At 57.4% G+C, this 21,353-nt stretch overlaps 1 protein-coding gene and 2 pseudogenes across 4 annotated transcripts in view; 1 reads left to right on the top strand and 2 right to left on the bottom strand.

The window, feature by feature from the left end:
- Nucleotides 1-10,281, top strand: part of LOC113219816 — a 48,452-nt pseudogene extending 38,171 nt beyond the window's left edge.
- Nucleotides 10,282-14,706: 4,425 nt separating this feature from the next.
- LOC111520330 lies at nt 14,707-16,190 on the bottom strand (annotated as a pseudogene). The gene has a single exon (XR_002724640.1). The product of XR_002724640.1 is annotated as an uncharacterized LOC111520330 (transcript).
- Nucleotides 14,707-21,353, bottom strand: part of TSPAN9 (tetraspanin 9) — a 207,859-nt gene continuing 201,212 nt past the window's right edge. For all 3 annotated transcript variants that reach the window (XM_023182959.1, XM_023182960.1, XM_023182958.2), the window contains 4 exons: nt 20,704-20,805; nt 19,891-20,022; nt 19,401-19,484; nt 14,707-18,201 (listed from right to left, as the gene is read on the bottom strand). In XM_023182959.1, the coding sequence (XP_023038727.1) occupies nt 18,130-18,201; nt 19,401-19,484; nt 19,891-20,022; nt 20,704-20,805 (390 nt within the window). In that variant the 3' untranslated portion in view covers nt 14,707-18,129. The remainder of the gene's footprint in view (nt 18,202-19,400; nt 19,485-19,890; nt 20,023-20,703; nt 20,806-21,353) is intronic.

Genomic DNA, 21,353 nt, shown 5'->3' with positions numbered 1-21,353 from the left:
CGTTCTGTCTATTTCTTCATGACCTCTCCGGCCCTGAAAGCCCACAGAAGCTGTCAGATGAGGGCAGTGAGGCCGAGGGTAGGCAGTAGGGCTGCAGAGGCCCTGAGCCTAAGGTCAAGGTGGATGGAGCTGCTGTGTTAAGTCTGACGCCGAGGAGAACAGGTCGTTGGGCAGTGGACGCTTTCCCCCCACTCACAACCCCCACCATGCAGTCTCTGTTCCTCCGTGGTCACTGTGGAGTGGCTCCTGGTGGCGCTCAACCCCTTGCCCTGTTTTCCCGGCTGTGGTCCCCTGAGCCAGCCCTCCAGCAGCCAAGTCTCAGGTTAGAGCTCCCTCGGGCGGCCGACGCTGGGCACTACACTGCCCAATCCTAGGTGGGCCGAAGCCCTGAGAAAGGGCTCCTAGCCATCCTCGCCAGCAGGCAGACACCAGGCACCTACCTCCCCGACATACCCAGCCTGGTACTTCGAAGACCAGGAGCCCTGAGCTACACTTGGGGTTTCCAATACAGTTTCAAAACCGTCTAGCTCATCTTTCAGGAAATTTCCAGGGTTAACATTCTGATTTTTCAGTAAGATTCTCAGCTCTGTGACCCTTGAGATTGATGTCCTGCACCATCCTGGAATGTTGGGATCTGCAGGTCGTGGAAAGGAAAACTGAGCAATCACTTAGGAATGACTTCCTGGAACCTCCCCGGCCCTTCCTTCATGTTCTCTGATGACATCCAGGTGCTGACTCGGAAAGCTCATCAGAAGCAGAAGGCATGACGGCTTCCCTGTTAAAAATGTCCCACGGGTGGCCGAGTGCCACACCCAGGCGGCTGCCGAACAAAAGCACCAGACACCATGCAGCTGGGCCCCAGAGCCTGGCCCGACCCGGTCTGCCTTCTCCAGCACCTGCAGGGATTTGTCCTGTCTTGTCTCTGCTCGCCCCCTGCTGGCTGCCTGGAGCCATCCATGCTGGTTTCTCCGCATCTTCTGTCAGGAGGGAGATGCTGATGCTTATTCAGGGATCCGGTGGGTCAGCATCCTGTGCCCTCCGCACCATTCAGGCTGGGGGTGTGCGCGTGTGTGCACACACATTGATGAGAGCATCCTGTACGCCTCTGCATGATTCCAGGTGGGGATGTGCACGTGTGTGTGTACCTGTGGACCCACATTGATGAGAGTCTGGCCCACACACCTCCACCCTTATTGGACCTCTCCTGGGAGCACCGTAGGAACACACATCTCATGCAGAAGTGTGTCTGCTGGGAGCCTAGCTCCTGTCCTCCCCCAGCAGGAGATGTACACGTGGATTTTGCTTACAGCACAAATCTGTGCTGGCCTAACAGCTCCCTTCTGTCTCCCCCTTAGCATAGATCAGAAAGATCCAGAAAGTGCACAGGAAAAATCATCGGCCCATGAGGTGGGGACAGGGGAAGAGGGCACGCTGCATGACACCTGCATGGGTGGAAGGGCTGTGACAGCTGCTTGCTTAAGCTAGTGGGACACGAAATAACCCCCTAAGCCACGTTTCAGCTGTGACCCTGAGGCCCTTAGGTGGATTAACACTGGCCCCAGCACCGAGTCTCCAAGCTGAAGGCAGTGACCACTCTCCCCGCTGCCCTCCAGGTCGGGAGGGGTGGAGAGGACAGAGGAGGGGAAGGAGCTACCTTCTTCGCCAGCCTTGCTGAGAGACAAGTGGGCACAGCCCACAGGCACCTCCACCAGCCTGCCCTCTACATCCAGATTCACAAGGCCAGGGCGGCAGCAGCTGCTGGAAACACTGGGGAAAGTCGGGGTGTTGTTTCTATACTTAGGGGAATCCACCTTCACCCCAGGTGGCACGGGACAGTCACGGGGCTGCTCTTGCCCAGTGCCCCTCTCCTGCAGACAGAGTCGAGACCCGACAACAGGTCATCATTATCAGGATCACGATGACATCACCTCAATGCATCCTTGAGTGGGAGGGAGGAGAGGAAGAGGAAAAAGGCGGGGGAGAACCCATGCAGAGCAAGTCAGGAGAATAAAGGTCCTCTGTGTTTTAGAAATGGGGAGTGAGATAGGGCTGGGAGCGACCTTCCCAAGCCTGCGCATGCTTTGGGCAGGATCTCCAGCCCCTTCCTGTTCAGCTCCTGGTTGCCAACACAGGCGCTGGCAGGCAGGACTCCTGGGGCTGGGCTTGGCACTGCGTTCTGTGCTCATTGTCAGAGCTGGTGACAGCTCCAGGGGCTCCTCCCAGAGTCTCCGTTTCCCCCATGGCTCTTGCACACCTCAGAGCATCCATAATGGACCTGAGTTTTGTTCTGGAGTCTGAGGCCAGCAAAATACAGGCAGTTTCCCAGAGAAAAAGGCTGCTTCAGACAGCTGTGATGAGGGAGCAGAAATACCCACTCGGGATCTCATTAAATTAGGCCATCTCTGGAGCAGCCCTAGGACCACAGACCCACAGCACCGACTGGGAGCTTGTTAGGAACGAAGACCCTTAGGCCCCCACCCAGGCCTGCGAAACTGTAATAAGGGGGTCCCCAGGTGGTTTATGTCCATTAAAGTGTGCAACGCCCTGCTCTTGGACAGCAGTTGTCCGAGTGTGGCTCCTCCACGCACACGGGCATCACCTGGGAGCTTGTTAGAAGTGCGAAACTGCAGGCGCCCCCTGCAAACTAAGCGGGAAGCTGCCCTTTTTCCAGGCTTCAGGGGACTCACGTGTGCACTGGGCGTGAGCAGCACTGCTCCAGGGCCCTGAGGGCCGACAGCCTCGGGGAGTTCTGCTCTCTGCTCCTTCGCCCGCTCCACCTGGCAGATCTGCAGGATCCTTCTCCCCTGCTGCTCGCACCAAGGCTCCAGTGACATTTTTACTCATGGTCAACTGCATCCCCTTCCAACTGCCCTTCAGAAGGACGGATGCCACATCCACCTGCCAGGCCTGCAACATCAGCACGAGCTCCACCAGGGCCACAGATGCCCCCTCCTCTGTGTCCAGCCCCTGCAAATGCACCAAGTGTCTTAGACCACAGCTCCCACCTAGGCAGGGACCCTCAGCACCCCCCTCCATTTCTGAGCCCTCACAGCTAGAGCCTGGGCAGGAGAAGGACCCTCACCAGGCAGCGGGTGCCAGGGATTACAGGAGGGTGACAGTTGGGCTCTCCGCTCCCTCCCAGCTCCCGAACCTGGGACAAAGGGCTGAAAACCCAGGTGCCCTGGGATGCCTGCATTAGGGGCAGGATCCCCACCGGTGCTCAGAAGCCCTCGCCTTGCTGTCCCCTCTGGGAAATGCACAGGGTGGGGCAGGCAGAAGTGGCTCTTCCCCTAGATGACCTAGCTCGCCCTTCGACCTGCCCGCTCCCCACACTGCCTCCCCTGGAAAGCCGTGTCCTGCTGGTCTCACTCCTTCTGCAGGGCCTGGAGTGGGGAGGCCGGAGGCAGGACAGCCACGGGCGGGGTGGAGCTGCCAGGGCAGGGATGCAGGGTGTGTTGGCCACGCTAGCACGTGCTGCACCGAGAGCGGAGCCCTGCACCCTGCCTAGCGGCTTTCCCAGGAGAAATCTCTCTGGGAGACCCTGGCCCCAAGCCCCGGCCTCCAGTAATATGCCCCTCGGGGGTCTCCTGGTCTGGGGCCCGATTCTCAGGAATGCCAGTGGGTTTTCTGTTGTTGTTTTTGAGACAGGGTCTTGCTCTGTCACCCAGGCTGGAGGGTAGTGGCATGACCATGGCTCACTGCAGCCTTGACCTCCCAGGCTCAAGCGATCCTCCCGGGTCAGCCGCTGACCAGCTGGGATGATAGGCACGCACCACCACACCTGGCTAATTTTTTAACTTTTTGTCGAGATGGGGTCTCCCTGTGTTGTCCAGGCTGGCCTCAAACCCCGGGCTCAAGTGATCCTCCCACCCTGGCCTCCTGTAGTGCTGGGGTTACAGATGTGAACCACTTTGCCCAGCCGAGGAATGCCTGGTTTTAAAAATATCTTCAGCTCTTAATGGTGGTGGGTGTAAAAATCACAGGCCCTGGCCGGGCGCGGTGGCTCAAGCCTGTAATCCTAGCACTTTGGAAGGCCGAGACGGGCGGATCACGAGGTCAGGAGATCAAGACCATCCTGGCTAACATGGTGAAACCCCGTCTCTACTAAAAAAAATACAAAAAAAACTAGCCGGGCGAGGTGGCAGAGCCTGTAGTCCCAGCTACTTGGGAGGCTGAGGCAGGAGAATGGCGTAAACCCGGGAGGCGGAGCTTGCAGTGAGCTGAGATCCAGCCACTGCACTCCAGCCTGGGCGACAGAGCGAGACTCTGTCTCAAAAAAAAAAAAAAAAAAAAAATCCCAGGCCCTGCAGAGTTGGAGGCTGAGGAGGGGCAGCTCTGAAGCCAGGGGACTCGTCCGAACCTCACGTTTCCTGGGGCTCCCTCTCCCCAACCCTGTGGCCACCACCGTGCTGCTTCCGGACAGCCTCGCTCTGCTTCCCTTTTCCACCCATCCTCCCAGGCTGGATACAGCCCGTCCTTTGGTCCTCTCTTGCATCTCTCTTGAATTAGGCAGGGAGTTTTCGGGAAGAACTTTCCCAAGTACTAAGGGAGAACAGAGAGGAAATCCTAGGAAATACAGAGTATTCATGCTGGCAGTCTCACGAAGGATAGGTGTCAACTTGTGCGACAGCCACAGGAAACCCCCAGACAGCTATCACCAGTGGGCACCTTGAGCCTCCCACAGGAACCCCACGCCTGGCCTCCATACCTCCCGGTCCTGCACTTCTCCCCAGAGGGGGCCTCTTACCCGCTGACGCACAGCACCTTGCGATGCAAAGGCCGAGGCTGGGAGAGGTCACACCTGGTCTCTCCACGTGTTCCAGCTCCCAGCCTGCTGAGCACAGCCCTTGCTGACCTGGGCTGGCCCTGCGGAGGGGTGTGCTTGCTCCCATACACAGGAGTGGCCTGCAGGCCCTCACTGCGGTCACAAACACAGCCCTAAACTGTCCAGAAACTACATCCTCAGAGCGGGAAGTGCCCACGTGGGCAGAGAGCGAGCCAGCCTCTCGGGGCAGATGGCCGCCTCTACTCTGAGGATTCTCCAGGGGCTATCAGGAGGCTGGGCTGGTTTATCTCCTCTGCCTAGAAGGGCCTGGAGCGGCCAATGTGAACTCATTAAAAGGAAGACCAGTTTTCCCAGAAACGACTGCGCCACGGCCCAGAGAAACAGTATGACGCGATTCTCCTTGCTGCTCTCCAAGCTGGGTTTCATGCAGATCATCAAAACCTGATCTCGCCTCCCAGGAGCTCTGAAGGGCTGCCTATCAACCGACAAGACCTACAGAGTGAGGGCTGAGAAAGAGGGAGCGTGCTGGGCCAGGGTCTTGTTCTTCCCGGTGGGGCACCGAGAGGCAGCAGTGGGTAGGAGGGCTGTGGCTTGACCTGTCTGCCCTGGCAGGGATGGGAGACAAAGATGGCAGCAGCTTTGTCACTGAGGGCAGGCCCAGGAGAGCCTGCTCCGTCGGCCCCAGCCCCATGTGTTGGGTTGGGCCAGCCTGACTGGGGGCAGGACTAGCTGTGATTCCTGCCCTGGGGGGTTGTCCAGCCCAGATTTCCACTGGGGAGATTGGCTGGTCTAAGCCGCAGAAAGTGATGGGACAGCTCAGAGCTTCTTGGAAATACGACCTCCATGTCCAGGCCAGCAGCCTAAGGAGATGAGACAGGGTGGGAGGAAACAGAGGCCCAAGACAGGGCAGGTTCTGCCTGGGAATGCACAATGGCTGGAGTCCGAAGCCCAGGATGCAGCCCCAGCTGCGTGTAGCCCTCCTGCTGCCCAGGGTGGACATGGATGCCCAGGGCGGGTCCTCCCAAGCCCCCGCTTGGAGGCCAGCAGTCTTGAGTTCCTTGGAGACAGAGGACATGCCTATGCTGTGTAGGCAAAAGGCTCCTGCCCACCAGGACCCTGGCAGAGCAACAACAGGTGCTGGGATCCCACATAGCTCAGGCCAGCACGTCCTCACCCTGCACACGCCACGCCACCCATCCCTAAGGGGCAGACACCAAGCGAGAAGGGTACGTACGTCCCTGTGTCCCCCGGATGAAGGCTGTTGGTGGGAGGCAGGGAGTGAACAGGGATGAAACCTGGCCTTGTGGGAGGGGATGAAGTGTGTGTGCCCATTCTCCGCTTTCTCCCTCCCCACTCCCCAACAGTCCAGCCTCAACCCCAGGAGCCCTCCAGGCAGGGCCATCTGCGGGGTGTCCGGGGAATGCCTGGTGCCTGCTGAGGGCCTGCTGTGCACTTAGAATGTATTACTTGCTGTCAGTACATTCGCTTGCAATTACTCCAATAAGAAGGTATTACCCCCATTTTACAGGTGAGGAAATTGAGGCTCAGCAGGGTTAAGAGGCTTGCTGGTCAGCAATAATGGCTGTTGTCTTGCCACCCCAGCCAGATGGAAGGAAGCAAAGCTGAGCCGGGAGCCCCCGTCTTCCGCGTCCCATAGCTCTCCATCTCTGTAACAAGCGCTCAGGCTGACGTTCAGAAACAGTGTCCCTCGGGGGCACCATCCTATAGCAGCAGCTTCGGCACCCCCTGCCAGGTTGAACAGAATCCAGCATCTGGACCAGGCGCCAGCCGCCCTGCACACGCGTGTGGTGCAGAAGCCTGGCTTATCTCAGGCTGACAGCCGGGCCCCCCGGTGCAGGAACTCAGGCAGCAAGTGAGCCTGGCAACAGCCCGGCCCATTATCTCAGGTGCCCATGCTGACCCCACAGTGAGAGCAGGGACTGGCCCTCAGCCCTCGGAGCCTTGACACAGGGTGTGGAATCTCATGCCCATGTCGAGATCACTGCGGGTTGGAGAAAACCTGAGGTTGCGCCCCCTGCCAGAGCCACCCTGGGCTGGGAGGGGACGTCTGGGGGTGTGTTGACCACCTCCCCCTCAGGTGACGCCCCTCTCTGGCTTCTTTCTCCATGCTATACCAAGCGCCTGCTGCTGCCAGGGCTCTGGAGTGGACACTACTTTCTGTTTTGGGAAGTTCACCTTGTGCACAGCCAAAGCCAGGAGGGCTCAGTGTGGCCCTGAGGGGAGGGGCCATGGTATGTCAGTATGATGTTGCCCGGGACCCTCCAGCCCTGCAGCCAGCGTTAGTCTCAGAGTCTGCCACTCTGGGCCCCTCTTCAAGGTTTTCAGACAGGCGCAGTGAGGTGGAACAGTTACCGTCACCACCACCCACCCTAGGACCGGCCTTGAAAACATTCTCCATGTCCTGGCCACTCCAGGCCTGAGGAAGGAAAGGGGGTTTGACTGGCTGCGGAGAAAACCGGTCTTTGGTACCGCTGCTGAGTGGTGCTTACGTCTGCTGAGAATGTCGTGATCAAGCAGCTAAACCAGGAGTGATCAAACTCGAGTGGGCGTCAGCACCACCTGGGGTTGGGGGGATGTTTTCCAAACAGATTGCTGCCCCCACCACCGGAGTTTCTAATCAGGGGAAGCAGAGCAAATAACTTGCATTTCTAACAAGTCCCCAGGGGCGGCTGCTGGTCCTGGAACCACACTGTGAGAACCACTGCTTTAGACCATATCCCAGGGACACTGCCACGACCCTCAGGGTTCAAAAGTCCCTCAGGCTGCCTAGAGGCAACTGTCCTCCTACCTCCGTGGTGGGGTCGGGGGTGAAGCATGCTGCTATGGTCGCTCACAGTCGAACAGGAAAGCCTTTGCACTGTGCATCTGTGCAGCACCTGCCCTACCCTGGAGGGCTCTTGGATGGTCTGTGGCCTTGGCCAGGAGACCCAGTGGCTGGGTCCTTTCCTGGAAGGAGACAAGTTACACTTCCCAGCCTGCTGTCCCACCACCTCCTATGTGCCCTGGGAGAGGCACAACAACATTCTTATTGCTCCCTTTTCCTATTTTTTTTTTAAGTTTTTTTGTAGAAATGGGGTCTCCCTATGTTGCCCAGCCTAATCTCCAATTCCTGGGCTCAAGTGATCCTCCTGCCTCAGCCTCCCAAAGTGCTGGGGTTACAGGCATGAGCCGCTGTGCCCCGCCTCCCTTTTCCTGTTTCAGCCCATGGCCCAGCCCATGCTCCCCGCCTCCCGTGGGCCTTGCCTCCTCCTGCTTATAAACCTGGGACTCCCCTTCCCCAGCCCGCCCTGTGCAAGTGTGGCTAATCCTTCAGGCAGCCCAGTGTCAGCAAGGCCAGATGGGTTCCTGGAACCAGCTGGCCCATGGGTGTGGGTCATCGCAGTATTCTAGACAATGCCTTCACCTACTGTGTATAGAGAACCTGCTCTCACTGGAAACACATCCCTCTCCATAGCTGACCTCAGGGTAAGCCCAGCTTCACGTGCTAGGGGCATGATAATGAAAATAAAGGAATTGAATCCAGACTATCTCTGTTTATTCTTTTCCCTCCACTGCAAGGAAACCCCAGCCATCAGTTCACCAAGTGTATGGTGACATCCTGAAGCCACCATGTTAGCTGTGGCTTCCCTGTGAGTAAACCTGCTGGCCACATGGCGTAGGGTCCTGCTTACCCATCTGTCAGCTGTAGTCATGATTTGTTTGAATCGACCTCTCCCACGCACAAGTGTCATGAGCTCCTGGCTGTCAGCGAGAGCCGGGCTCGAACACATGTACCTGAATTGCGTTCCTCGTAAAGCTTTCTGCCTCTGGTCAGTCCATATCTTCACACCATTTACCAGGCTGTTAAGGAAACTGCAGTGAGCCTGTCCCCACTTCACCACATGGCCCTCTGCCTGGCTGCAGCAGACGCAGAGTGTGGGGAGAGGTCACAAGTCAGGGCTCCCCCTGGCTGAGACACACACTCCCTACTGCCACCTGGACCCCCAGACTCCCTCACTCCACAATGACGGGGTTTCTCCCCCTTGAACCAGCTGGTTTGTGCTCATCCCCAAATCCAGGGTTGGACACCTTTTCCTCAATGCGAAAAGAAGAATCTTTGCTGAGCCATCAGGCTGCCCAGCGCAGAGCTAAAAAGAAGTACGCTTTCCCTTCTATGACATGGGACACTCATTCTCTCTCATTCACGCTTCTGTCTAGAAATCGTGCTTGAGGTGGGGTGGGGAGCCTGAAGAGTACCCGGGTAAGCTGGGCTCGGGGGATCCCCAGACAGAGGGGTGGTGGTGGCCTGGGAGGCAGCTGAGAATGGAACCACACACCTGGTGGGGTGTGAACCCGACGTGGCCTGGCCACATGCTGTGTGAGCAGGTGGATCCACCCGAGGAGGTCCGGTGGGGACCTACTTGGCACGAGAGCTCCAGCCCTGCCCTGCTCTCCTGTGTCTTCAGGACCTCCTTGGCCAATGTTCAGTTGTTCACCGAACGGTCACAGCAGCAGCAGCTCTGTCTGGATGTCGAACAGGGGAAGGAAGCCAGCCCAGGGAACGCTCACGGTCACCTGTCCCGTTGGACCTGGACATCTACTCACCTCCACCATCGCTGAGCGTGTGTATGTGTGTGTGTACGGAGGAGGAACAGGTGCCTCCCTGCTGCACGGCACTGTCAGTGGTTGGTGACTGCTGTCTCCACAGCCGTGGCATCTAAGGGCCTTGTCATCTGGGCAGACAGCGAGAAGCTGCTGCTGAAGCTGTGCCTTGGTGGCTGCCGGCTGGCCTGTCAGCTGCCACTACTTCCCGGCAGGTACCGACGCCTCATGTGAGCCTCGACTGGGCTGCCACTGCTGCCTCAGGGTGCCTCAAGCTGGGGACCCTGGTTCTCACTCTCTCTCCACAACTGAAAAGAGTGAGGCCGCTGGTGGGGAGGCAAGGGCACAGGGGCCAACAGCCAATTTCTTAAAAACAAACACATGAGGCCGGATGTGGTGGCTCATGCCTGTAAGCCCAGCACTTTGGGAGGCCAAGGCTGGCGGGATCACCTGAGGTCAGGAGTTCGAGACCAGCCTGGCCAACATGGTGAAACCCCATCTCTACTGAAAATACCAAAAATTAGCCGGGCATGATGGCGGGCGCCTGTAATCCCAGCTACTCAGGAGTCTAAGGCACAAGAATAGCTTGAACCCAGGAGGCCGAGGTTGCAGTGAGCCAAGATCACGCCACTGGACTCCAGCCTGGGTGACAAAGTGAGACTGTATCCAAAAAAAAAAAAAAAAAAAAAAGCAAATACACAAGAAGCCCCTACTTCTTTTGTCCTCCTGCTTCTGTCTCTGGTCAAACCCTATCTGGCAGTGCCCTGAGCAGGAAGGAGAGGACCTGTGGAACACCCGGTGGGAACCTTGGCATCGGACCAGGGGAGACGAGGGAAACCTGCACTAAGGGCGTAACACAGCCAGCCAGACCCAAGAGGTTTATGTTCCCATGATTGGGGGGAGGAACAACTTCCCTGGGACTTTTAACATACTGAGAACAGCTCAGGAATCTCCAATCCTACTTTAGAGAACCCTGAATTGGAGGCCAGAGGTCAAACCCGGCACACTCTCTTGGAAGGGCCAACTGGTAAATTAGAAGGCTGAGTCCTTTCAGGAACTGGAGTCTCTTGCCAGAGAAAACAAATATATTCAGAATATGTAGACACTCCCCGACTTACGAAGGGGTCACGTCCCAATAAACTCAACATAAGTTGAAAATACCATAGGTCAAAAATGCATTTAATACTCCTAACGGCCAGGCGTGGTGGCTCACCCCTGTAATCCCAGCACTGGGAGGCCGAAGCGGGCAGATCACGAGGTCAGGAGATTGAGACCATCCTGGCTAACACAGTGAAACCCCGTCTCTACTAAAAATATAAAAAATTAGCCGGGCAAAGTGGCAGCACCTGTAGTCCCAGCTACTCTGGAGGCTGAGGCAGGAGAATGGCGTGAACCCGGGAGGCGGAGCTTGCAGTGAGCCGAGATGGCGCCCCTGCACTCCAGCCTGGGAGACAGAGTGAGACTCCGTCTCAAAAAAAAAAAAAAAAAAAAAAAAAAAAAAAAAAAAAACCTAACCTACCGAACACTACAGCTTCACCTTGCCTAACTTAAATGTGCTCTGAACACTTGCATTAACCCATGGTGGGAAAACCATCTAACACAAAGCCCACTTTACAGCGGAGCGTTGAGTATCTCGTGTCGTTTATTGAATGCTGTACTGAAAACGAAAAACAGAATGGTTGTGTGGATACTCAAAGGAAAGCAATGAGCATTTTTACTGAATCCCTATCGCTTTCACACCATCATAAAGTCAAAAAATCATAAACTGAACCATTATAAATTAGGGACCATCTGGATTCTGATTCCAGAAATTGAGGGGAGGAGTTGAGGTGAGATTACGGAGGCAAAGGACAATGAGCTTCCTGAGGTCCTTAAATCAGAGCATGTGGGCTGCAGTTCGCCTCGACCACCAAGGCTAGCCTGGCCTTGCTCTGGACACTGCTGCAGGCTGCTCCAGAACTCAGTAACCAGAAGAAAACTCTCTGGGCAACAGGTGCTAGCCACAGGACCCGGCCACAGGCCACTGTGCAGCCTTCCTGTCCTAGTTCACCTCTCGCCTCTGCACATAGGACCAAGGAAAACGGGGCAGTGCCCAGCTCTGCCCTAGCTGGCTCTCAGCTACCTGGTAGTCTCTGGGCTGCAAAGGAGAGGTTCCAGGGCATCAGCTTCAATCAGGACGGCTTGGCTCCAGCGTGCCCTGTGGAGTGCTGTTACTCTTTTTGTTAGCTTTAGGAGACAATAGTCTATCTCACTGCTGTCATTAAACTCAGCAAAAATGAGATGGCTAAATCAATAGCCTACCAAGCTTTGCTGACGGCTTTAAGAAGGGACCATCGCAATGTCAATATTTTTGTGTCCAAAACGACCTTTATTTAATCTGGCTTCCTTCTTGCTTCTGTGGAATATTGAGTGTTGCTGCTGAGCCAGCCCAGAGCAAAACAGAGGCATGGGGAAGCTTGTTCCTGAGCTCCTGCGGGCAGCTCACCCTCCCTTCATACACCAATGTCCCTCTGCAGACCGCCCTCCTGTGTCCTCGGGCTGAAAGCTGCTCTTCCTTGGGGTCCTGCCTTTCATGTGGCGACCCAGGTTCAGCCACTGTCTTGCCAAGCACCTATCCTGGTCCAGGATCAAGCTGGATGCCTCTACGTACATGTCTCTATTTAATCCCCACAACCAATCTATGAAATAGGCATTATCCTCATTTGCAAAGGACAAAACCAAGACAAGTTCTGAGGCTTACAGAGACACCAAATGTAAACTGGGAATTTAACCCGGGTCCTCTGGCACCCACATCAGTGCTCTTTCCAGGCACACGTTGGTGCATCTCTGATGGTGAAAGTTTAAGCACAGTGACAGCCGATAAGATGGTTTTGGTCGGGAGGAACCTAGATCGCGTTTATGGAAGCATTTTGCAAGCTGTGCAGCTCAATACAAGCAAAGAGAGAGATTTAATTGCACCATGCTGATCCCTGCCATCTCCTGCACAGAAAGCACTGAGCCCAGAAAATACATTCATCCATCCATTTGATGCAAACAATTAGTCATCTACATGTATGGGTTGAGGGTGTCATGCTGGGCGGGTGGCAAGAATGCTCCTTTTCTTTGCATAAATCTAATTAACCACCAAGGCTCACGGATTCTCCTATGCATCTCTCTAATCTCCCTTCCTGAGGCTCCATCGTCTCTCACCTCAATCACTGCAGCACCTGTCCCTGGTCCCCCGGTGGCCTCCCCTGTCCCTCACAACTCTCCACACTGCAGCCACAGCCAGCTTTCTAAAGGCTACATCTGAGCCCGTCACACCTGGGCTTAAAGGCTTTCCACAGCGCCCATTGTTCTCAGCCTGAACTGCAAGCTCCTTGGCCTGGTTCTCCAGGTTGTGATCTGGCGGTCGCCGCTGTCTCCAGACCTTCACCTTCACCCTCTGTGCTCCAGCTCTGTGGACCACGAGCATCCACAGGACACATCTCCTGCCTCTCTTTGCCAGGTGAACGCCTCCACCTTCAGCTCTTAGCTTCGACATCACCTGCTCTGGAGACCTCTCTTCTCCGGGTTCAGCCAGTGACTGTCCCACAGGGCTTCCCACTGCTGCCACGACTTACTTGCAATCACATGCACTCTGCTGGGGTCCCCACTAAATGGTCGGCTCTGTAAGCGCAGGGACTGGGTCTGTGTCATCCACGACTGTGTTATAGGTGCCTGGCACGAGTGAGTATTCAGTAAGTCTTTGAGCAAACAGACATTTGTCTGTGCAAGCGCTAGCGCTGGCCCCGTGGAAAGCTGGCAGGGCTCTGCCGCTGCTCAGAAGCCACCCTTTCTCACCTGCCCTTTGCTGAGCACCAATGGAGAGGCAGTTCCACCACCACACACAAGAATGGGGGGGCAAAGGAGGGACCCCAGAGTTATCTCAGTCACTCCCTAGACTAAGGAGCCCAGACCCAGCCCAGAGGCGCCAGCCTTGTCACTAAAAGTCCCCGGAAAAAGAAGATGCTCCTCTCCCGCAGAGACAGGGCAGCCAGAGTCGAGGGTTAAGAGAACAGCCAGTGCGTTCCATTGCTGGAAGCCCCAAAACACAGCACAGTGACCCGGTGGGCATCTCAACATCTGTGTCCACAGGCCTGGGGGCAGGAGCGAGAGTAAGAACGGGCAGAGACAGGGTGGCGTCCGCCCAAATTCCTATGAGTTGCTTTGTCCTCCGCAGATGATGGGGGATCATCTGCTCCTTGGCCATGATCAATCCTGACCCTACAGCCACAAAGTCTCTCTTGGTAAATATCCTGGGGAGGCTGTCAGGGACACCACTCCAGCTGGACCTTAGACAGAGGGTGGCTCACACTCAGGGCACCGTCTCTGGGGACTCTGGGACATGGCGGCTGCCCGGAGGTTGATGCTTTGGGATAATTCTGTGTGGACCTGGCCACTCCCTGGAGAGGGAGGGAGATGGAGCTCCACGGGCAGAGGGGTTTCAAGATGCCCACCTCCAAACCTGCAACTGCTGCCACACCCCCATGCACACCCTCACGCCTGCCTCCACTCCGGTGACATGAGCACAGTGAGGACCAGGAAGGGGAGTTCTGAGCTTCTCATCTGCAACTTGTCACCTTGACTGACAGCCAAGGAAACCCCACACACCAGAACCCCAACCAAGGCCGCAGGAGACTTCGACGGCAGGAAGGCGGCAAGGTCAGCGACCCAGTCAGCAGCTCTTCCCGCTCGTGGTTTTAACGGACTTCCCTGCTGACCATCCTCACCCTGACTGTGTTCTTTCTTTGAGGCTGCCCCAGAGTCACCTGAAAGGGCCAAGTCACACTGTGAGGTCCCCTCAGTCCTAGGAGACATCAAGGTCAAATGAACTCCAGGTACATCACAGGGACTGGGAAGAAGACTGCTTCTGAAACTGACAGCCCCCGCCGCCACAGGAAGCCCCTTCCCCTCCTGGAAGCTGCTAATGACTTATTCCATACCCCTCCCACCATCCACTCAGGGGCCCGGCCACAGGACTGGCCGTGTGTGATGGGTGTACGGAGACAGGACTACGGCCGCTCACGCAGAGGGCTCGGGCACCGGGACTGACCCCGATCCAGCCTGTTTCAAGGGGTGATGTGAGGATTCCTCAGGCACCCAGAGAGGATGGAGACCCTCCCTGCGCCAGCAGATCTGTAACCTGGGCCCCAAAAGAGAGAGGAGGTCCCCGTGGGGGTGTGTCTTGGGTGAACAGCAGGAGTGGTATCTGATCCATCTGGGTCCCTCACACCAACCACGACATACGTCACAGTTTTGGCTGAGTGAACAAAACACACCACTGAGAGACAGCCTGCTGTGCTTTTGACACTTTATTGGTTTTTATTTAAAAACATGCTAAAAACATGGTGTTCCATAAAGCCAGGACCAGGATGAAGGAACGCACAGATATGGCATCGCAAGCAGAAAGTGCATCTGAAACCAACAAGCGTGCTCGCCCTGCTCTCCCTCCCGTGCTGCCCGGGGGCAGGCAGGTGGGCAAGGAGTGGGCAGGAAGCCCCCCAGCCTCACCTCCTGAGTGCCCCATCAGGGCAGGGAGGCCAGGCCCCACCCCGGACTATTGCCTCACTCAAAGTGGGGGGCACGGGAACACAAGGGGTGGCCGGACTCTGAGAAGCTGCGGGACAAAGAATGGACCCCAAACAGCTCGCACCCAGCTCCCATCCTATGCCACGTCCCTGCTAGTTAGCACCTCCACCGGCGGGTGGGCAGGGGCTGGAGAGGAGGGCACAGCCACTTCCATCCACCTGGACTGCTCTTTGGCCACCAAAGCCTGGAAATATGGCCACCTAGTTCCAAGTCAAACCAGGACATCTGCAAGAGGGTCTGGGGCAGGGCTGCCCTTCCAGAGAGCCTGAGATGCAGGCCCGTGCTGGAGGGAAAGGGGGTGACAAGGTGCAAGCTGGGGGAGGGATACAGGGGGAGACGTGCACCTTGACCCCTGCTCCCACCACCCAAGGGCAGTTCACAGCCTATGCCCGCTCACCCCTGCTGCAAGATGGCTGCAGAGAGAGGCTGAGTCTGCAGCGGATGCCCCGAGTCCTCTACAAAGCCTGAGGGACTTTCTGAGACAAGTGTGTAAATTGCTCACATCAGACCTGACTGAACTAACTCTGGCAGAGGGAGCCGTGAGTGAGGGAATTCTCTCGGGGAAGTTCTGCCCCAGTGAGATCACAGTCAAGAGACGCTGAAGAGAGGCTGTGCCACCTTCACTGGCATTGCCCGGTGTGGCCCTCCGAGTGGAAGGGGCTTGGAGGAACACCCATTCCGTGCACAGAGACTTCCGCCCCATGTAGACTCAGCCAAATAACAAAACAGCCAAGCGCAGAGTAAAGAAGGCAGCCTGTAGATAGTGGGGACCTGTAGATGAGGCTCTGCAAATAGACGGATGAGGCAGGGGCCGGTGGGGACACTGTGGCAAAGGCTCGGGGGCCAGAGGCCACCCCTGAAGCACTCCAGAAACAGAAAAGATTTTCAGGGAGGTTGCACATCTCCCAATGCACTCGGCTTTTGCTGTTGATATTAACAAAAATTAAAAATTGCATTGATAGGCATACACAAACCCCCCCACCCCACCCACAGGGAGAAACGCACGAGGTCCCGGGTCCCACCGTGCAACTGGAGCATTTGTGTGCCGAGTGTCTCTCCGCCAGGGTGTGTCTGCTCCAGAATCTGCACTTTGGGGGTTCCTGGGGAGGTGGCTGAAACTCCTTACCAGGAAGCCAGGCCAGGGGACAAGGGCAGGGCAGCTTTGCTCAAATGTGGGCCTCCCCAGGTTCCATCAGCACCACGGCCCCTGTCTCAGGGAAGCGGTATTTACCCTGCCCAACTCACAAGACCACCGTACTCTCAACTCCCACCCCCGCAAAACACGAGTCCTGATAATGCCAACAGTTCTATCCTCCTGGTCCCGATGTGTGTGTTACTTAAGGTGAACAGAGGAGTGACTGGTGCTGGGTGGCCGTGTCTCAGCTCTTGGCGCAGACAGACAGGTGGAGGCTGGAGAAGAGACCTGGCCCCAGTGGGAAACCAGGGTGACAAGACAAACTGTATAGGAAAGGCAGCCGCCCACCAAGGCCCCACCTGATCAACTGCACTAGATGCTGGCTAGTGGGTAAGGTCCCCATGCTCAGTCCCATGGATGCGCCACCTTTTGGACTGCAAAACAGTAAGCCAGACCAGCCGCAGTTTGGAGGGGCGCCCTGCTGCAGCTGAATCCCACTCCCTGCCTCACTCCCCGCGTCACTCCCCAGCCTGTTTCTCTCCCAGGCCCAGCTCTGCACATGCATGACTCCGGCTGCTTTCTTCCTGTGGCTCTAGTAACAAGAGCCAGTCTGACCTCCCTGGGGTTTTCTGTATTTCTTCTCCTTGGGATCACAGACGATATGATCGCCACCCAACCCACTGCCAGGTGGACGTGATTCCCTCCTTCCCAGCAGGGCAAACAGCTGAGCAAGGCTGGCGGGGACGACCGTGGGTCCCCCCCCCAGTGGATCCCCTGCCACTGTCCCAGCACAGCAAAACCTAAGGACTGCTTCCCCTTCCAGAAGCAAGGGAGAAAGTGAGCAGCATCCGACCTAGAGAGGTATTTGTCTGCCAGTTTCTAGCAGGAATGTCTGTGAAATAACTGGGGTGTGCAGAACCTGCTGTGGCAGCACCCACATGGGGTGGGAGGCGAAGCGTCCTGTGCCAGCAGAGAGCGGGAAGAAGGAAGAAAGAAAATACCAATAACTGCTCCTCAGCGAAAAGTCTAAGGACCCCTCTAGCTCTGCCACATTCCTGGCAAAGCGTTTCTCCAGCACCGTGGGGCCCCCCTGCCCTGGCCTCTCCAGCTCGATTAGTTAACAAACGCCACCTCCCGTGCAGGGGCGCCTCCAGCCTGCTTCATGCTCCACCCACCTCTCCCAGGCTCCCGTCCTGTCCTCGGACACCAGGCCCGGCAAGGTCCTGCATCCAGTCCACGGCCCCTCCTTCCCACACGTTCTGAGGGCGCAGGCACGCCCCAGCCGAGAGCCTCCCGGGTGTCGCACGGTGGTCTGTCCTGATTGAGACCGGACAGATGTCCTCTCTTCCCACCCAGCCCTCACCCTCAGGGAAAAAAATTCAAACCATTAAAGAAATCAACACAGTAAAAAGTTACAAATCAGAAATCTAACCCTAAACTTATCTGAGAGATAATATTCCTGAATAATCGTAGAGTAAAATAAAATAAAAAAAGTTACATTGTAAGGTATAAAAAGCCTGGGCGAGATGCTCCAGGGGCCTTGCCCAGAGGCTGGCAGACCCCCGCCCCGCCAAGTGCCCCATGGTGGCCATGGGCGTAGCAGCCCCTGCTGGGGCGGTATCTCCACGGGGCGGGCGCTCTGCTCCCCACCCCGTGTGGGGACAAAGTGTCAGTGTGAGGAAGGGCAGGGCAGAAGCCCATCAGTGCTGGGGGTTCCTCCTGAGTGCACCCCAGCCCACCCTGTCGTCTTTGGCAAATACGCATATGCAGATGCAGGAATCCAGGTGCCCCGAGCCCCAGGTCTCCGTATGCCTCCTCCTCCCTGGCACTCCACCCACTGAGAAGTCCGAGGCTGAGGCAGGGTAGGTGGGGTAGGGCAGGCTGGGGTGGGTGGGTGCAGGGGTCACATCTGGAGAGTGCAGGCAGGCGACACAAAGCTCAATCCTCTTCCCTCCACAGGGCAGCAGGGCGGGGCGGGCACTCCCGGCCAGCCCGCTCATGCGTCGTACTTCTTACCAGTCCGGTGGATGTGCTGGAAAAGGGTCATGGAGAAGGCCATGCCCAGGATCTGAAAGACACGGGGAGGGGCCTGAGGCAGGAGCTGCAGCAGCCTGGACCTGACCTCAGCCCCGAGAGGCTTGGGATGTCACAGGGCACCTAGAGCAAGCAGGGATGGCCACTGGTGTGCCAGGAAAATGCTTGTGGAATGAAGAAATGAAGCAAACCGTGAACAGAGGTCAGACACAGGTGAACGCTGGCTCAGCCTCGTGGGGCTGTTAGACCAGAAGCCATCAAACCTCTGCAGGATGCACACACGTGCCCACTCAGAGGGGTGCTGCGGGCACGGCACGCACGGAGGACCTGGCCCTAAGTGGGGGCTCACAGGAGCCAAGGTGGGGAGTGGGAGGTGGCGGGGATCATTCAGGACTCAGGCCAGCCGGGCACAGTGGCACTTTAGGAGGCCAAGGTGGGAGGATGGCTTGAGATCAGCCTGGGCAATAGAGGGAGGCCCCATCTCTATTTTTTTAAAAAAGTTTTCAATCATTCAGGTATGGTGGTGTGTATGCCTGTAGTCCCAGCTGCTTGAGAGGCTGACGTGGGACGACTGCTGGAGCCCAGGAGTTTGTGGCTGCAGCGAGCTATAAGGGCGCCGCTGCACTCCAACCTGAGCAACAAAGTGAGACCCTGTCACTTAAAAAAAGAGAAAAAAAGGACTCCTGCCAAGCCTCTCCTGTCTGCTTGTAGAATACATGGTGCAATGTCTTGGCAACAACAGGGCTATCTCACCAACGATGTGTGCTCGGGACGATGTCACTACTCGTTTGTGTCCCTCCCCTCCTGAGGCTGGGGACCCAGACGAGTGCAGGAGGCAGAAGGAGGCCCGCTGTGGTCTCGCGGGCACCGCAGATAGTGGCCGTATGCACAGGCTGTAAAGACGGTGACCAGGGGACACCGTGTGCGCCTTGCATGGCTCTCTGGGTTCAAGGTTTGGGCAGAACTGGGGGAACCCACGGGAGGTGACTCCAGCTTCAATATCCCAGCCTGGGCCTGGACAAGGGCAGCCCTGAGCACCACTCTCAGGGCTGAGGTGCTCTCGGGTCAGAGATCAGAGAAAACGGCGGTAGGCACAGCTGCCAAGCTTGAAGAGCTGTGATGAATTCCAGACCCTCCGCCATGAACCAACGCTGCTTTCACTTCTCTGTGCTTCCTTCCCTCTGCGGCTGAGGCCAGCAGGGTGGGCGAGGCTGCTGGGGACGCCCCTCTTACCTGCATGATGAGGATGCACATCCCCACCGTGCCCAGCACGTGCTTATTGTCATCGAACCACATCTTCACCTTCTCATAGCAGCCCTGGGGAGCGAGGCCCACGAGGTTAGGGTCCCAGCCCGACCATGCGCTCCCTGCAGCCCGGCCCCCACCTCACTCTCTCCTTCCACCTCGTCCTTGCTCTTACCTCCCAGCCCTCCCTGGCCTCAGCCCCGTCCCCCTCCCTTGGTGCAGCCTCCGCCCCACCTGCAAGGCCAGCTGCACAGCCTCAGACCCCATTCAACCCCTCACCCTCTGACTCTCCCAACTGTGGGTCCAGCCCCAGCCCCCATTTTCCATCTGCATTTCAGCTTTATTTTGTGAGCCCCTACCCCACCCCACATTCAGCCAACTTCTTAGTGTCCTGGGCCCAGCCCCCGCTATAGGTCTCCTCGTGCCAGGACATCCACACACGGGCTCTTGGACCCAAGCGGCCCACCCCCAGCCTCACCGTTCTCCACAAAGGCGTGGTGGCATTGCGCCCGCAGCCCTGGGAGTTCTCCATGCAGCAGCGGTCGGGAACCGTGTTCTCCCCCAGCACCGGGTACCAGTCTGTGTAGTCAGTGACGCCACAGCATCGCATCTGGCCGGCAGGAATGGAAGCGGTGGTCAGACATGCCATGGCCTGCCCCTTCCTCCCCAGGGCCTTCCCTCGCCCAGGCCAACTCCAGCCCCCCAAAAGTGGCCACCCTGGAGTTAAGGGAGGAGACAAAGGGCTTGCTTCTCGTTCCTTCTTTGGGTTTCAGCCGGGCCCACTGGGGAAGCGAATGAGTGCTCCCTCCTAGAGACCAGAGTGGGAGAGGGCAACGCAGCCCACCCCTCAAGGTGGGCACCTCGCCCACCAGCACCTCTGCTCTTTCTGTAAACCGTCCCAAGCTGACTGCCGGCCCCTCTCCAGGGCTTAAAATGGGTGCATCTGGGAGTACGGACTTATTTTCCTCTTACAGCCAGGGCCTCCTCACCTAAGCCAAGCCCCATCACAGAGGCAAATCACTGCTAAAATAAATTCAGTCACTCATCCCAAAGCTCAGCCACAGCTCTCTTAGGCCTGCCCCTACCTGTGTCCTCATCCCTCCCTGGCTGCACCCTGCTGTACCATGTCTGACTCGGCAGTTCAGGCAAATGCCCCGGTGGGTACCACCCCACTCCTGGTTAAAATCCAGAAAGCACAGGTGCCCGGTCAGGTCACCTGGGAAGGCAGCTAGAAGTGCCGGCTGCCACCCCTCCTCCCTGCCTGGCCCCGCCAGTGTGGCCCAGCCCGTACCTCAGCCTGGATGATGTTCCAGGCGTTCTTCAGCCCCACGTTGTTCTCCGTGTGGTACAGCAGCAGGCCTTCCTTCAGGTCCTTCTTGGCGTTCTCGTTCACCTGCCAGGTGGAGGGACACAGCGAGACGGTTAGGATCAGGACGCAGCTTGTCTCTCCAGCCCACCTCAGGTCACCCAGGATGGTGGGTGACAGATGAGGGGTGAGGAAGGCAGGGGAGGCAGCTGGTCTGGAAGGCCCTGCCCACTGGGGTGGGGGAGCTCTGCTGGCCCAACAGACGTGCGGGGGTAGGCACACACTCCCAGCTTCAGAATACAGCAGGCCTTGGTGCACCCACCGCCTCCCGGCAGAGCTAAACTCAGGGCCAGGGCTGTAACCCACCGAGGCAAAAACATACCACGTGCCTCCACTGTCCCATCCCAGGACCAGCCACACACACAGGCCACTCTGCCACCCTCGCCCCTCACTACGCAGCTTCCCCACAGACTGCCCCCCTCAAAACACACCCTGGGGGCTAGAGGGAGGAAGATGGGTCATGTGACCTCGCGCCTCCCTCACCGCTGTTCTACCTGATACTGAACAGCCGTATCTACTCACGGTGCTGTTGTAAGAACTAAGGGAAGCAGTTCTCATGGAAGGGCCAAGAACAG

This window comes from Piliocolobus tephrosceles, chromosome 10, assembly GCF_002776525.5.
Source record: "Piliocolobus tephrosceles isolate RC106 chromosome 10, ASM277652v3, whole genome shotgun sequence".
Lineage (NCBI taxonomy): Eukaryota > Metazoa > Chordata > Mammalia > Primates > Cercopithecidae > Piliocolobus > Piliocolobus tephrosceles.
The sequence above is the reverse complement of the archived record's forward strand: the minus strand, read 5'-3'. Positions and strand labels throughout refer to the sequence as shown.